The sequence below is a fragment of the Amblyomma mixtum genome, chromosome 5 (assembly GCF_055824585.1).
Source record: "Amblyomma mixtum isolate Tamu chromosome 5, ASM5582458v1, whole genome shotgun sequence".
Taxonomy (NCBI): Eukaryota; Metazoa; Arthropoda; class Arachnida; order Ixodida; family Ixodidae; genus Amblyomma; species Amblyomma mixtum.
This window is the reverse complement of record NC_143016.1, coordinates 30,331,905-30,349,735: the sequence shown is the minus strand read 5'-3', so window position 1 is coordinate 30,349,735 and position 17,831 is coordinate 30,331,905. Positions and strand designations below refer to the sequence as shown.

At 46.9% G+C, this 17,831-nt stretch overlaps 1 protein-coding gene, 1 long non-coding RNA gene and 1 pseudogene across 2 annotated transcripts; 2 read left to right on the top strand and 1 right to left on the bottom strand.

Moving 5' to 3' along the window:
• The first annotated feature begins 3,213 nt into the window (after window positions 1–3,213).
• Window positions 3,214–4,367, top strand: LOC149341646 (uncharacterized). Its single transcript, XR_016282951.1, has 2 exons — window positions 3,214–4,204; window positions 4,266–4,367. It is a non-coding gene; the product is annotated as an uncharacterized LOC149341646 (long non-coding RNA).
• Window positions 4,361–8,159, bottom strand: LOC149341644 (cytochrome b-c1 complex subunit 10-like). Its single transcript, XM_089543768.1, has 3 exons — window positions 7,968–8,159; window positions 7,683–7,811; window positions 4,361–4,449 (listed from the first exon to the last, which is right to left on the bottom strand). Exons 1-2 carry the CDS (start codon window positions 8,024–8,026, stop codon window positions 7,694–7,696), a joined length of 177 nt encoding a protein of 58 aa, XP_089399894.1. The 5' UTR covers window positions 8,027–8,159; the 3' UTR covers window positions 4,361–4,449; window positions 7,683–7,693.
• LOC149341645 (uncharacterized) lies at window positions 5,945–7,148 on the top strand (annotated as a pseudogene).
• Window positions 8,160–17,831: the final 9,672 nt, after the last annotated feature.

The window sequence follows — 17,831 nt, the reverse complement described above, 5'->3', positions numbered from 1 at the left end:
ATAACAAAGACGTTTTCCCTCCAACTTATCAAATCTATCGGCGTGACAGATTATCAAGAGGTGGTGGAGTGGCGGTTTTGGTTAAAAACAATATTCATGCGACTTTAACTCGGCAAATTGATGACCATGAAAGCATTTCCCTAAAGCTATCTTTTAGGGGCCGTTCCATTTTTCTATTTGCTGTTTACCGAGCTCCAGATTCCCCTCCTCAGTTTCTACGCGATTTGTCGGAACACATGTCATCATTCAAACATAAAAACGTAGTTCTTGTCGGTGACTTTAACTTACCTAACACTAATTGGGAGTTGGCCTCATCTAATTCACGACACTGCGCAAATGCTGAACACTTATTTGATATTATGCTGTGTCACAATTTGAAACAGGTAGTCGGACAACCTACACGTATTCAAGGCTCATCTGCTTCCATTCTTGACTTGATTTTTGTGAACCGCTCTTTTGAAATGTTTTCTGTTTCGATCCATCAAGGACTATCTGATCATGAGTTGGTGTATTTCACTTGCGATTTCGTCGCTGATAAATGTGCCGTACCGTCCAAAACTGTGTTTGTAAAAGATTTCTCGCGTGCCAGGGATGAGAGTGTATTAGATTGTTTAGATCTGTGTCTCAGCACCTTTGTCGGAACTGACACATCTGATCTCTGGACCAAGTTTAAAGACATATGCACATATTGTATCAACCAATTTATTCCATCAAGAGCTAAAAAAAGTGGCAAATCTAATCCCTGGATTACGCGAGAAATCTTGCATCTCAAAAGAAAACTTAAACGCTTAAGGAGAGCCCGTGTCCCTCACAACATCATTCAAATGAAGCAGGCTTCTTTGACCAAAGCTGTTGCGGCTGCTAAGCGACATTACTTTCAAAACATTTTGCCAAATTTTATTCGTAACGCTCCTCAGAAATTTTGGAATTTTTTAAGCAAAGAAAAAAAATCTCTGCCTGCGATGATGCATGAGGGCACGTTGCTCACCAACAAAAAATATATTGCTGACAAGTTCAATTCATATTTTCACAGTGTGTTTTCCCAACCTGCAAATAATTTCACAACTCGTGATTCTTGTTCCCAGCCTGTGCACGATCTCGTATCTCAACCTGGTATTTTTGCAATGCTTTTGAATCTTAAAACAAAAGCAACTCCTGGGCCTGACGAAATACCTAATTCATTTTTACATCGTTATGCTGAGATGGTTTCGCACTTTCTTGCTATCATTTTTCGTGCTTCTCTTTTGTCTTCAAGTCTACCACCCGATTGGAGGGTGGCCCGTGTCGTTCCCATACACAAAACAGGTGATGCCGCATTGTTTAATAATTACCGTCCCATATCGTTGACCTCTTCATGCTGCAAACTTCTTGAACATATCGTAGCCAATTACATTAAAACATTTCTCGATGACAACAACAAATTATCGGCTTTTCAGCATGGTTTTCGCAAAGGCTTTTCTACGGTCACCCAACTTACATCCGTAATTCATAATTTCGCTCAAGTTCTGGACAATTCCGGCCAAATAGATGTCATATTTCTAGATTTTAAGAAAGCTTTTGATTTAGTTCCGCACAATAAACTTATCCATAAACTTGAATCTGTAGGTCTTCCTTCTTTTATTGTTAATTGGGTTGCGGCTTATTTATCTAACCGATTTCAATATGTTAGTATCGATGGTCATTGTTCTAACAAACTTCCAGTCACTTCTGGTGTCCCGCAGGGCAGTGTCCTTGGGCCATTACTGTTTCTAATCTATATTAATGACATTACAGACATCATCTCTCATCCTGTTCAAATTAGGTTGTTTGCCGACGATTGTGTTTTGTTTAATGAAGTTAAAGTTCCAGGCGACCAAATTTTACTTAATCATAACCTACAGAATGTTAGTGAATGGTGCGTTAAATGGGGAATGGAACTAAACGCTGACAAGACAGTATTTATGCGGATCACTAATAAAAGAAACAGTCATTCCTTTTCATATAATCTTCCCACTCGGCACCTTTCAGAAGTCAAAGAATACAAGTACCTAGGAGTAACACTAACGAATAATCTTAGTTGGAATAAACATATTGAAACCGTATGCTCTTCTTCGTTTCGCAATCTCTGTTTTCTTAGGCACAAGTTAAAACAAGCTCCACCTAACGTTAAGCAATTGGCATATTACACCATGATTAGACCAAAACTTGAGTATGCATGCACTGTTTGGGATCCTCACACAAAGACTAACATTAATGCCCTAGAAAAAATTCAGCGCAAAGCAGTTCGGTTTATATTTTCTAAATATCGCACCACTGACTCACCATCTGCTCTGTTGCTTCAACATAATATACAGTCCCTTGAAACTCGGCGTAGAATACTAAGGTTAAGATTTCTCTTTCTATTGAAAACTAACAAACTGTCAATGGCCCCCGATTTGTATCTCCAACCGATAACGTCCAGGTCAACCAGAAACAGGCACACTGAATCGTTAAAACCTTACTTTGCCAGAACTAACATATTCAAATTCTCTTTTTTTCCCCGCACTATTAACGAGTGGAATCAGTTGCCACCATCATCAACAGTTGACATTGATGCCATTGAACAGGCCGTTCATTGATTTTTTTTTTACTTGCCTTGTACTTTTTGTTTTGTACTTTTTTGTATTGTGTTTATTGTGCCCCTCCTGCCAGGGCCCTTCACTGGGCCTGCAGTATGTCCTAAATAAATAAATAAATAAATAAATAAACGGAGTGAGCTCCACCGCGATAAACCGCGTTTGAAACCCGACGCCGTACCTACAATTTTTACGGATTATCCGAAACACCTTCCAGCGAAGAGAAAAAATAGGAATTTGTGCGAGCAAGAGCCTCCAGCAAATTTAAGCGCCACAGGCGGGCCCCGTCGGAAGCCTCCGAGTTGTGTTTAGCTGTTGACAGTGCCGGATCGGTGGACCCGGAAGGATCTGGTGCCGACAACGGAGCTCCTGTGATTGAAAAGTGCTCCACACATTTTGGTCGTGAAGCAGCCAGCAAACGCCGGTGGATCGCAAAATGATGGTGCACAGAGACCGTCATTTACCAAAAGTTGCTTAAACTGCAAAAGTTGCTTCAACAGCGCCGCTGCCAGTAAATTCTCCCAGTCACCATGCAATTCTGCCATTTCCCTGGGTTTGTTGTTCCTTGTAAATAAAAACGAGTGTTGCGCAACTTTTTTGCCTGCGTTGTTCACAGAGAGAACGCATAAATGCAAGCCAATATAACTGCAGCATTTCAAGTTGTTTTTGTATCAAAAAAGAGACCATTATGCAATCGTAGCTAGAATACAAATCCCGTGTTTCCTTTGTGAGCACGGATGTTTGAAGCTCAGTTGCGCGCCGAACTTCGTTCAAGCTTTCGCAAGATACAACCGTCAAATACTTTGCCTCTTGTCAAATACTCAAAACAAACCCTGAAACTTGTAGTCAGATGCATCCGTGACGGCTGAAAGCTTTGGTCTGTTACACCTTAGGCTTAGACAAACTTTATTATATCAGATAATCAGGACGGCGGCCTCGCCATCCCGTCCTTGTCAGACGGCCGAGATCCCTTGGGACCGGGCGGCTTCGAAGGCATACCTGATGGTCTCTTTTTGTTCTTGGAGGTCCTGGCTGCGTAGCAAAACCTCCCATGACTCCTTGCAATTCACTAAAGGTGTGGATTGAGCGCACGCCCACATCATATGGCTTAATGAAAGCAAAAAATTGAGCAGGCCCCTTGCAGCAGTTGCAGAGCGAGCGCGGTAGGAGCGCTCCCCGCACGCACCCACCCGCTCTGCAGCGCTCCTCGCGGCGGCCGCCGGCATTCATTGCTCCCGGTGCCACCCGAGAGGCCGCGGTCGACACACTAGCCAGTATATTCTAGGCACTATAGCCCACTTTAGCAGCGCTGGCAACGCAGAGCTGCAGACGACGAGGGATGGATTTGGTCCCACATCGAGCTCGTTTGACTGTTTGAGATCACCGCAAGTGAGAGCAGTCGCGCCAAGCATGTTCAGGATAAGAGTACCACGTGGAGTGTCGAAAACGCAAGTAGCGATGGCGATCTTTCTTGGTGTAGGCTGCAGTTTGTATACCTGGTATCCAGTTATTAGAGAAAAGCGTGCAAGAGTTCTTGCGGAGAGGTCGAAAACTGCGCTAGAAGATGAACAGCCTTCAAACATTGCCCCACTCGCAAGCTCTGAAGAACGGTATGCACGATCTCTGTCCACAGCGAAGGCTAACATCTAAATGCACGTTTTTCTGTTTCAGGTGACCTTGCCGGGTCGACGAGTACATGGAAACGATGCCTTCACTTCTTACTGAACGTCTCATGAGTCATGCAAAGTAAAAACTTCGCCAGTGCATTTCTCATTCATTCGTGATATTTTATTTGACATCAGGCCATGACTGTATGCTCGGTCGGAAATGACTTCTGTTTTTGAGGCTCTTCAACCTGCAAACACAGCAGAAAAGAGAGGTTCGTTACATTGGCGCACAGTAAACTTGGATTTCAACATCAAACTTATGACGAAATTTTTCAGGAAATACACTCTGAGGCAGTTCAACACTGTGGGAGGGGTAAACATGAATGCCGACTAAAGTACGGAAGTGATTACTCAATGACCCTTATTTAAACTTTACTCCACCACTGAACAAAGGGGGCTTCTCCTAAACACTTTGCACTGGTTGCTTATTAGCTCTGAATGTACCCAAAGCTAACTCCCGAGTTTTCCCAAGCTCGCGAGCTCCTGTTGTGGAAAAATAGCCATGGCGCTGTCTTTTATCAGAGACAATGTAGCAGGCACCCCATGTGTCTGCTGCAATCTGATGCTGCCACACCTCAGTTGCCATCACTCTGGCAGTGCCATGAGATAAATCCTGCTCTCAACCACTCAACACCAAAAGGTAGGGCTCTTCATGGTCACACAGTCAAACATACCATGCACTGCTTTTTCTGACAGTATGCATGGCTGGGACAACCATAAATGCTAGCATATTAGCATCTGAAGAAGGAAAAACGCCTTTGACCCCCAAGTATGCCAGTACACTTGAGCACGCACATGACTTAACAAAGAATGTATCTGTGCAGACAACAGGCACGGCCAGCATGCTCTTTGTTGCAGGTAGATCCGCAAGTGCTGCTCCAAATGCCTCGGGCTCACACACATACCCATGTAGTGGCAAATTCTTGATGATATAATAAAAAATGAAAGGCTGGATGTGCAGAAATGAATGACCTCCAATCTCTTGAACTGTGTGGCACTTCCATTGCTGCTCAATGTTTTAGTGTGATAGTCTATTGCATGCTCGGTTTCTTGTCTTCGTGTATGCTGCTGTCAGTGAAAATGTGAAAACAGCTGAGTAATGTGCACTCAACAAGGTGTTCCTTTTGCTTAACATTTTCACAGTTAGTTGCAACTTACAAACAGCAGTATGGCACATAAATAAATGCCAAACACCCATGCACCCAAGATTAATTCAAGAGTGCATCATTCAAGAGAATGACCCACTGTATGATGCCATCATAGGAAGTGCATCATACTAAGAATAAACATTTTTTATATGAATGACTTCTGTGTAATGAGACTAAGCCAAAAATTTCGAAGTCTGTCGTAAAACATCTGTGAGGTCTGCTGCCCGCACGACCTCTTTTTGCCATTGCTCCGCCACACTTGGCTACAGAGAGGAGTTCCTAAGCATTGTGACCATGACCGCATCGCCCCCGCTTCTCGCGACGTACAGCGCAATATCCAAGATATTCAGCATCTTCTGGTCCTGTCGCCCAAAAAGACCACACTTATCCCAACTGCCTGCTGTTCGACAAACTGCATGCACCACAATCACATTATGCTAGCTCACTGCCCAGCAAACAAGAGGTCAGACATGAGGCAATTTCTTCCAAACATAGTGTCCCTGCCTACCACCCAAGACAAGACCCAAGTAGAGCAATGCGCTTCAACTGCCAACAGTTGGGTCACTTGGCTGCCAAGTGCACTGAGCCCACAGCTCCATTTCAGCATCTTCCAGGCAATACCGAACCCCATATCGCTGCCATGTCCTGCCTCGAGGGACCACTTATGCAGTGTGCCGTGATAGAAGCTCATGTCACAGGCATCAGAAAAGTTGACGTCTTCTCAGATAGCACCTCAAAGATGACAGTACTGACTGAAGACCTTGTCATGCCCTCTGCCTTGTCACCTAGGATGAAGCCACCCATCTCTGTCGTTGGAGATACAGTGACACCCATAGGTCAAATACCGTCTCGCATTTCCGTCGGGCCCACCTCAGCCATAGCAGATGTGATAGTACTCCCGCATAAACCACTCCCTCTGAACCTCGGCAAGGACTCGTGCAGAACTCGTCATGAAGCCACCCAAGCTGACAGAAGTGCACCACCCATGCACAAGCACTGTCCTGCTCTTCCACGAAAAACTGTTCCCGAGAAAGTCAAATGGTGTACTACTCTACATGCTGACGTGAGCACCCACAGACTCCAACAAGAATAAAAGCGACTCTGAAGATGCGCTGCTGGCAACGCGCATCAAGTGGTCGGAGAGTCCCTAAATTATTGAGGACGGTAGTTTGTGTAGCTATCGTGTGGCTGCACTTCTGGCCGAGTATCCTTTGAGTCTGACTTCTTCCACTGCAGCGGTGTCGTCTACGACCTTGCCTCCAGATGCACACCTCGATTCTCGAGTAAAGGCCACTAACTCTATGGCCATCTCGCAGATAACTTAGAATTGCGTTGGCGACAACATGATAGGTGACAATGCAGACCTTGAGGTGGAGCCTTTGAACCTTATATAACAGTCCATGATAATGGAGAATGTACCAGTGTTCATGAATGTCACCTAATCATCACAAGCACTAGGGAACGAGTCACAGCAGTTACATCACACAAGGTCCACATCAGACAACTCGACACTTGTTCCTGTTCAAGCCTTATTGTCTTCACAGATTGGCATCTCGGGTGTCAAGCTGTCGCCTTCTTGTTTATAGCCCTATGACGACCAGACAATATAGCCCGTGGTCGCCGACTCTCCTGCCACTGCATTGTCCAGGGATGGCGCATCTAGCCCCATGGCGTTCATGGTCGCATCTGGCGTTCCTGCCATCGCCGGCCCATCTAATTATAATCGTCTCAGCCTATAGCACTAAGTGAAAGGCTCCGTCTCTCACCATCTAACGCACTGGAGAGCTCGGAGCGCAAAAGTAGTTTTAAGCCATGACCTGCCGCCTGTTAAAGCCAATCATAAAGTGGCCTACGTACGTTATACAAATGTCTGCAAAGCGGGAAACAGGAAGATTTTGCAGGTATATGTTGTGAAGGTCAAGGGTGTGCAGAATGTCATTTTTTTTTTTTTTTTCAGATTATTTATCGAAGACAATCTTTTAGTTTAGACAACGGCATATCACTAACGACTCGCCTATCTCGCACCAAGTTGTGAGCGCAGATTTGCGAACTAGCCTAGAAGCCAAACCCAACTGCTAACAGGTGCAGCCCTTACGGCGTTACATACTAGGCGCTGCTTAAAAATAAAGAAGAGCGGTGCATAATGCAATCTTAACTGTGCTAGCACGCTATTATTGGGCCAATGTGAACAAGAGCCATACGAGTTCCTGGAACGAGTGAGGGTCAGCCTTAGCATCAATGCTCGAAGTTGCACACCATAGAAACACACGTACCAATAAGCTGCCTATTCTTCCTTGTATTTTCCATTATAAAAAGGCAGATACTGGAGCACTGCTTTCCACTCGGTGAAGTACGTTATCGCAATAGCGCCAGTTGCTCCGTACACGGCCGCCGGACCAGCCCTGCACAAATGTTCAGGAGACACAGGTAAATACAGATCAGTATATCCACGAAGAAAAAAAGCCCCTAATGTCTACATTGGGTACATTCTCAATGACAAGCTCTGCCTACATCCGCAATGCTGTTTGCAAGCAAAAAAATACCGTCGAACAACGTACCAGACTTTGCAAAGTTGGATCAGTCTAGGGCCAATTGGGTAGAGTGGAGGGTGCACCATATTTAGTGTTTTTGGCAGGCTAGTTAGTACAGAGACCGCCCGACAGCCCGACGGAGAAAAGTTTTCCCTTTTCACCTTCACGAAGCAATGTGGAGCGGTCGCAAGCGGTCGGCTAACGCACGGCACCAGATTGGCTCGGCTTGCTACCCATTCGCTACCAGAGTGCTTTGCTTGTTGCATTTAAAAAGCTGTGACCACATGTTATAAAAAGTTGCTAATAATACATTTTTAGAAAGAATACAATTATTCAGTGATTATCAGCATTAGCGAGTGCACCCTAACGTGAAGTCCTTGATAACATGGCGCCCTTGTTGATCGTGGGGCTGTCATGGGGGCTGTAGTAGGGAGGGCTTTTCGCTCCTTTGCTTCACCGAGTAACAATCATAACAAAAAAGCATTACAAGTAGGAGCCAAGGAGGTTATACAAATTATGTTTTGTTTGTAATCTTGGTGCCGTAAATGAAAATATTTTTAAGAGTTGCGTTTTAGTTTGGTTTCGTTTTCGTTGCCGCCCGAAGAGGTCGATACGAACCATTCGCTCGCGACTTCATACGATCGCATAGCTGCTTATGTGTTAAACCACACTGGGTATGCTTATACGTAGCGTTATAGCAGCGTCCAGCATTACATGTACTGCGTCATTGAACTGCGTCATTGAATGAATTCATTAAATGGCGCAGTTCACGTGTACAGTCATGGAAAAGCTTGAGAGATGCGGATTCACGAAAAAAAAAATATTTCTGCGTTGCCTCCTAGCCAGTGAGATTGTATTCTTCGAACAGATGGAGCACGCCTGCCTCGTCACGCGTCCATGCATTTTATTCATCTGCTGTGCCTAACCAAGCCGCAATAAGCTTCCCCCCCCCCCCCCCCCCCCCCCCCCCCCCGCGAATCGGCATCCCGCTGACTTTTGTCCATGACTGTACATGTAATCTCTTCGGATGGTTAATAACAATGGTGATCACCGGTGATGAGGAAAAGAAAGGCGCAGTAACCGCCTCGCTAAGTGTGAAAACCCGAACCACACCGCGAATAAATTGGTGTTCGTGACGTTTGATTGTAGCGGTCCCGACGAGTCGTCGTATTGATGAGTGAATATCGCATAGGTCCAAAGCGTCTTTTGCATATCGCCTCCACCAGGGGTTTCCCCAGCAATTGAAATTAAGGGAGATGTATAAATTTCTAATGGGGGCGGGGTTGAGGGTATAGGAGAAGCGGTAGTAACAAAAGTCGTATTTATTCACAGACGGAACTAAACAAGGACAACATAAAACGTGCCGAGAAACTACGCGCCAGTTCAGACTACAGCAAATCTACCTTACCAAAAAAGCTAACTGCTCAACGCAACTCGCGTAACGCAAACGTGGAAAAGGATATAAAACATGCTCACTTGTGCACTAGGCACAACAGATCAACTCATTAGAACTGATGCTTGGGCGAGTTGGGATCAACTCAGTAATTAAACAAACACACCAGGAAGTCTCCATGCTCAACACTGCACAAGCACCCGGAATATGTATATCGGAGCTTTGATATCGGCCACGACGATTTGCACGACAATGACACACCTAGATATGATTTTATGGCTGTTACAAACAACAGCTGCTTGAATATGTACAAGCACACGCATTTGGCGCACCCCGACCATGCACTCGATAGCTAAACTAGTGAAAGAAATAAAAACCATCTATCTACTTCCTACGAGTAAAAAAATAAAACTAAACCACCTCAATTATACGTGCGCATTCTGAACTACATTCCGAACATTTACATGCGCCTGGGTTTCTTGCTATAACACCACACCACTTTCGCGATAAAATCCATAAAAACACTTTGGCCATCGTCAGTGGGTTCTCGGGAATCCGGCAGTTCCGAGCCTTCACTGGTGATGCTCATTTGGTTAGGAAAAAGGCGGTTCAATTCTTTCTGACGACAAAACCCGATTGAAGGTCAAACAGGAGCGCTCAACGGTGGCTGTGGTGATCGATCGGTACCACCGAAGGTCAACGGCAATATCTTTTGACTTGGTAAACATCGACGAAGTGGGGAACAAAGAGAAGTGAAGGCAGAAATGTTGTGGATGTCAAATACTCTTCCAGTTGTCGGAAGATATTACACTCCGCCTATAAATTTCTCCCATGATCTTCGTCGTACTTCCAGCCGACTGCTGGAAGGATCGGCTTCCCTCCAATTTACTTTCTCTATCTTTTGCGACAGTCACATGTAGAAAGATCGTAGAGTTTTGGCGCAGCCGACATGTCGCTGCCGAAGGTTGTCGAGAATTAGGTCGTTGTACTTGCATAACTGACACGTCAAGTTGCACTTGTTCTCGTCAGCTAGTACCTCAGTGAAAGTGCCATTCTCAGGAAGCTTCTCTACTGACGTACTATCGGGGACAAAAGTGGTATACTTCACGCGGCGGGAGCCGGAGCAACAGAAAACTGCGGCATTTTGGCGAGCTAAAGTGAAACCAGTCTCCATACCAGATGCCGCCTGTAGATGGCTTTGCAACGCAGTTTTCCATTGGTCCGGCTCCCGCCGCTTGGAGTATACCACTTTTTTCCCCGATAGTACATATGTAATTCTCTGAGCACTGCTGCCACAGAAAGCTCCGCTATTGCCTCCGTAGTTGCCTCAACCACTGGACAAAGATCCACCGCTGTCGTTGTAGTTGCTGGGATGGCATTGTTCAGAGGCGTCAGCAGCCTCCGGAAACGATCCACAAGCGTAATAACAACAATTTTTTAACGCAAGAGCGTTAAGAAACTCGTTTCGCAGAAAATCAGGCATCGGCGTCGTTGACCGGGAAGATAACCGATGGTCGTAAATGGTAACGAAATAGCTTCCAAGAGAACGCAAACGTAGCAGGGGATGCCAGAAAGTTAGTTGGGTGAATGTAGTTTGCACGGATAAGGTGGCCGCGGCTGGCACAGGGAAGGGTTAACTGGAGAGATATGGGAGATGCATCTGTACTGCAGTGGGCGTAGTAAGGCTAATGACGATGATCACGATCTCTGCAACGACGGGAAACGCAGGGAACGGGCGCTTCACAGCTGCCCCCACAGTTCTGTATACTTCTTGTACGTTATTATGACAAAACGACGAGAAGACGTCTGTATAAAGAGACAGGAAATGGGCATTCACTATATTGAGACATATGTCTTCTTTCTTGGAGATGCACAGAAATATATCGCACGTTATGTCATGCCAACTTTTACGCCGTTTTCGTCGTCTGCAAACATCTGCACACCTAATTCCACAGCTTGAGCAAATTTGTTGAAAAATTCGAAGCATGCGGGCGGCTCTCAACGTCAAGGCAGTCGCAATGCGGGTGCGCAGCTGTGCCTGACGTTTCTGATGCCCTTTACCTGCCTTTCTTCATCTTTATTTCAGGAGAGAAGAAATAGAGCTGGGAGTTTTTTAAAGTAGGAAACAGAAAGAAGAAATGAAACAAAAACAAACGAGTGACAGAGGCCGACAGAAAGAAAGAGGAAGAATAAATTTGATGTTGACGAAGCAGCAAAGCTGTGGAAGGGTATGAGATGGTCCTCTGAATGAGGATGGATGAACGGTTGTGCGCTGGCGAATGTCAGAGCGGAGAGGAGCGCCGGCGGCGGGGCGAAATTGCAGGTCGCTTGCTTACCGCACCGCTCTTACTTGCGCAAGGCAGGCATGTGCACAGAAGGGCCCTTGTGATGTACTCCTGCGCGCTTTAATTCCAACGAAGACGCCATTTCAGATTCGAGAAAGCTATTCATCTACCCCAATACAGGGTGCAGGTGTGCGCGCACTTGTTGTTAAATGCTATCCTACAGTAAAATGGCCAAGGATTCCTTCCTAACTCCATGCCTTACTCTATATTTCCACCGCCCAGTTGATCATCTGCTCTGAGGGTTATTAGTACTTTCTGTTGATGTGCTACACTGCACTCTTTTTGCTGGTAGCGCGGCAACGAAAACACCACGTCGTGCGGCTTCAAGGAAAAGAACACACTTTGAGCCCATCTCGTGTTCTTAACCAAATTGCTCGCCGCTTTATACTAGCTTTGAGGCATCGTTTACCGTGATGCAACGCAATTAGTAGTCAGTGAATCGGCAAGGATCTTTGGGTGCATGAATGGACCAGCTCTAAACGCTGCGGTGGAAAGAACCAAGTTCCTTAGCCCACTTTCACAAAACTCGGCGGGGAAAAGAAACCTGCGTAAGTAAACATGCCAGGGCCTAGACGCCAACAGTAAGAAAACTTTCTGGAGCCATCGTCAGTCAGTGTCGGCGCAAAGGCGGCTTCTTAAAGCGGAACACACGGCTTAAACGTAAACAAGGCATGGGAGTGTGTTTTGACGAGTGGCACACGCGCGCTGCGTACCGCTACTCAAAGGAGTGCACAGATGAGGTTGCGACATTAAAAATAAAAAGAAAGCGCGTCGACTACGTTCTGAAACACGACTCAATCATCGCTGCTGCTAAGATAGCTGTCAAAACGGCGACCCTAGTAGCTTTAAAGGCGGTTGCAGCAGTTGAAGTGTGCAAACAGTATTTTCGCATACCAGTGGGACGGTCGCATTCATGATATTGTGAGGTGAATTAATGCAAGAGTTCGTTAACTTTAAGCAAAGAAAAGTCTATCCATCCAGGTTTTCAGTGTAACGAACTGCTTGAGGGTAATGAGCGTTTTAAGTGCAGGGCACTTAAAAGGCTATACTCACTGAAGAAAAGAAGCTTTTCAAGATGGCATGCACATTCTAGAATGTCACGTTGTAGTCTTGCATCACGCCTGGATGGAGAGTTTGGTTGAATGTCCGTAGCTCTCTCTTTTTCGTCTTTGAGGAGTGAAGAAATGAACAGCGCAGCGCTTGCGTTAGTCTCTCGCCTTTAGGACACGTATGAATGCGCAGAGACGAAGAAGAAAACAGGTGCCATGCATTCAGGAGAGGCGAGGAAGAGGGACGGGAATTGAGGAAAGCTGAGAGGCTAGCACGTCAGATGTACGCACACAGGTTGGCCTCAGGTTTCAAGCTTTAGCCTCATTGTTCGCATAAATTGTTCGTACAAAAATTACGATGAATCAGTGCGAAAAGAGATGTATGCTGTAACTAAATGCGCAATAAAAAGAGCGAGTAATTGGCAGATAAATTATAATAAAACAGCAAGGAAACCTCAAAACAATGTAAAATTACATTGAACTGCTACCATAACTTGAGGAGGAGACTGCAGAAAGCCTTAGAGTGCAGTGCAATTAAGCCGCCAGGGGATTGGAGGCACTTTAGTGAAGATGACGGTCGCTCGAGTCTCGGGCGGAGCGAGAACTCGACACCGCCGAGAGTCCAGAAGGAGCGCCAAGCGAAGTGGAGTCCGGGCCCCGGCAACAGCTCCGAATCGAACATTGACCGAGAAGAATAAGAAGCGTATAGCTTCCGCAGTGTTCTTCAGCTCATATATAAGTCACTGGCGCACTTACTCCGCTCCGATCAAGTTTCTAACGTGCGTCTAGTAAAATGTTGACCAAGAATTTCTCGTCAGTTTCTTGAAGGTTATTGCAGAAGCTCTCACGCACCACTGAGTCTCGCCGATGGATAATTAAATATCCACGAAGAGCGCTACGCCGAGAAAGTGCGTAGAATTTTTTTTTTTCAGTTTGTTCGTTCATCTCTCTGCGCGTATATGTCTGACCGAGTGCGTAGATTTTTTTTCTTTTTGTGTGAGAGGATAAATGCGGACCTCGCAACCTGCGTGCCCCTCTGGCACGTAGGAAGGTATGTGCCAGCAGAAGCTTCGTTCTGTTGGCACACACCTTCTTGCTCGACACATTAATCTGCGATTAAATTTTTGAAGACAATAAAGGAGCGATTCGACCTTGAATTTGTCAACACTTAGAGCAAATGAAAACACTGTTTTTAATGCAGGCACGATTTCTGGCTTTTTGTCCGAGCACATAACTTGTACGTCCGAGTTTACGTGCAATATCGAAACACTTTTGTCTTTTTACTCGTACACCGTTTACATTTTACCGATTTATATATTTTTACTTACTGCAGCCTTGCATAAGTCTATGACGAGGTATATATAAATGAGGATATATCTATTTAATATATCCATTTTGCCTGTGTGGGTTTGGAACCTGCCACCATGGGCGTCCGGAGGGGGGGGCAAGGGGGGGCGGCTGCACCCCCCTGGAAGATCACTCACTCTAACCGTGAGTGATGGCCGCACACCAGGGGCGGCGGTGCGCTCAGCAAAAAGAGTAAAAGCGGCCCCGCTTCCAGCTTTGGGTCACATCTGCGAAGTGCCGCGTCCGGGGACGCGTCGTTGCAGACATACAGCGGCACCGGCGAGCATGTGTTTCGAGGCGTCTTGAGATGGGTGCCTGTTTCTTTGATCTCTAGAGAGATAGCCACACGGAGGCAGACAGTGCACAATCCGGCCACCGATGAATTCTTCAGGAGGGAGGGACAAATCAGCCGTGTCCACCCCCGCTTTGTCGGGCTGCTCAAGGGCAAGCAGGCGATGAGTTGGCGCCGCCGCCGCTCGCTGTCTCCTCCGATCCACGGGAGAGCGCAGTTCGGTAGAAGCGCCGCTTTCAGAATCTTCGGCAAAGGGGATTAGCAGTTGCTTTTGTTCACGGCGACGCAGTCTCCAGAGGCGCCCCCACACCAGCGTTCCTTGCATCTTCTCCGGAAGCCAGGGCCTTTGGTCAAGGCAGCCCGATGGCGCCTGCCTGGCTCGCCTGGCTCGCCTGTCACCTCTGGCTTGGCCTCAAATCCCAACAGCGCCCATGTACTGTGCGATGTCAGTGCATGGTAAAGAGACCCAGGTGGTCGACATTATCCGGAACTCTGTACTACTCCGTCCCTCATAGCCTGAGTCGTTTTGGGGCTCTGAACCCCATAAAAACACACAAAACAAATTTTCCGACCGGAGTGGCGAGTGTCCCTTCCCCTCGGAAGTCGCGAGGCGTTCCTTTCACCCCCAAAGTGCTATTAGGAACGACGACAACAAGTCTCGCCGGGTGGCCGCCAGCACGCCTGTTTCTACTGTGTATGGCTGCTAGCGACTTGAGGGTGATTGCTTTCGGGCCTGCCGCCATGGACCACAAGCACCGAGAGGACCCAGGTGCCAGCTGACTTCAATTACGGAGTTCGCCCGGTTGGAGTGCAGGAACAAAACCAGACCCCCTTCACAAAGTGCCTGCACGTGTAGAACGCCGCCGCCGCCTCGGGGAGACGAACGTTATCTTCCCCATTTGCCGTGACCGTGCCAGGGAACAAAGGGCCTCGTCTCCGGTTGCTCTTTGGCGTACCCAAGCACCGCGACAAGCTGGCGGGCCTCATCTCCGACCCAAGCACGAGGAACCACTTTCGGCGTTTTCGTGACCTCGCGTCTGGCCTCGAGCGGCGGGTGGCATTTGATGATCAACAGATATCGGTGACCCGCAGAAACCTTCGGCTGGCCGGAGGCCATCACCTACCGCCGTCAACGCTACCTCGACGACAACCTTCTTTCCCTCAGACTCCACATGTGAAGGGGGCGTGACCATGAGTGCAGTGTCGTGTGTGTGCGCACAGGTGAAAGCTCTAGGCCCCTCCCACTCCGGCAAGGGCGTCCTCAACCTAGGGACTTTAGGGAACAAGAAGGATATAAAACTCGACAACGGATGCGGCAGAATCGTCTCACTTCTAACCACCAATGTAAAATGTAAATAAACCTATTCTCCTTTCGCCATCTACCTCTTCGCACAGCGGCACTCCTGTCCTGAACCCTCAACTCCAACAGTGCGTATTCGGGGATACTGCGGCAAGTAGGCCCTTGCATGTGTGCGCGCCTCTGTGTTTGTGCTTCGGTATTTTTAGTGGCCGGTTGTCAACGAAGCTGAGAACAATCAAGACAGCGGACGAGAAAACGACGAGCGGCGAGTAGTGTGTGCAAATACTCGACTGTGCGGTTGCGCGAGCAAGATGGAGCGAGGTGTATGAAGCTGCGAGCGTGCATTTATCTTGTAAATAAGTTTTCGTTGTATATATAGTCATTTTTTGTTTTCAACGTACGCATTCAACCGTTTTTTCAATCAATGTGTATATATTTTTAACACTACCAACCCCGAAGAACTCCATAGCCAGCTTTGTCTCGCGCGGTTCCGAATGATGGACATTCGGCGCTTCTTCAAGCGTCAGCGGTTGTCTGACGAAGCGTTATCCAAATGCGCCCCTGCAGATTCCGGTGTGATATGTGACAACGGTGTAGCATTTGAACAGAGTGATGCAAGCTTTTATCACCGGACAGTAGCTGATGTCGTCGACTCCATGGAAGGGACTCTGTCAACAGTGAGTTCAGGTAATGCAGCAGGCCGAGATGATTCCACTTCTCCTTTCTTGGGATTTAAGTCCGGATTTGACCAGAGCGATGCAACCTTTCATCACCGGACAGTAGCCGACGTCGTCGTCTCCATGGAAGGAACTTCACCAGCGAGCTCCGGTCACGCAGTAAGCCGAGACGATTCCCTTTCTCCTTGCTTGGGATCGAAGTCCGGAGACAACATCAAGAAAACAAATAACTTGCCTCAAGAATATGACTTAGGAGAGTTTCTAGGCAAAGCTAAACTCACTGGCATACCGGACTTTTTGAAGTTACGTCTTCTTACTAAGCCATGGTCACCAAATGTTACATACGATTTTAAGAAGGATGTAACACCTGGAAAGAGGCCTTTTCGACATCAATGGCTGGGAGATTACGCCCCCTGGCTTGCGTACTCAGCGACAGCGAAAGGCGCTATTTGTCGTTTTTGCGTCATTTTTCCTCCACGTGTTCACCGGGGTACTCAAGGAAGTTTTATCGTGCGCGCTTTCAGTAACTACAGAAAAATGCACGAGGCGTGCAGGGATCACGTAAAATCCCAATGGCACCAGGAGGCAATGACGGCCTCACAGAACTTTATGGATGTGATGAAAGGCAAGCAGCTACCCGTTGTAGAGCAGCTGAACAGAGCACTCCACGCGCAAGTTGAAAGGAACCGTGAGAAACTATTTCCAATAGTTTCCACCATTGTCTTTTGCGCGACGCATGACTTGCCAATTCGCGGCAAGCAGTCCGATAGTGGAGTCTTCAATGATCTGCTTGACTTTCGTGTAGAAGCTGGAGATACTCTACTTCAGGAGCACTTCGCTTCTTCTGCTGGCAATGCCAAGTACACTTCTGTCCGCGTCCAGAACGAGATCATCACAATCTGTGGCGACATCCTGAAAGAGCAGATAGTTACCGAAGCTAACAAAGCGTTTGCTTTTTCCGTTCTTGCTGACGAAACTGCAGATATTTCAGGAAAAGAGCAGATGTCTATAGGCGTTCGCTTTATTGACAAGGCGGGAGCCGAAGTGTGCGTTCGAGAGCAGTTTTTGGGATTTGTAGAGCTGGAGCAATTAAACTCCGCTTGCATCGCCGCGGCAATCTTGAAGTTTTTGACGAATGTCGGGCTGATTCTTTCGAACCTCGTTGGACAGGGGTACGATGGATGCTCTACAATGGCTGGAAAAGAAGCTGGAGTGAACAAAATTATACAAAAACAGTTCCCGAAGGCACTATTTTTCCACTGTGCAAGTCACAAACTAAATCTCGTCATCAACGATCTGAACGACGTCTCTGAAATTCGAAACACAATTGGCATAATCAAACAAACCATAAACTTCTTCCGCGAGAGCGTACTCTGGAGAAAATTGGTGCCGAACATTCCGATGCTGTGTGAGACAAGATGGTCTGCAAAATATAAGTCTATTAGGATCTTCTCTCAGCATTACGTGGCCATAGTCGAAGCACTCGAG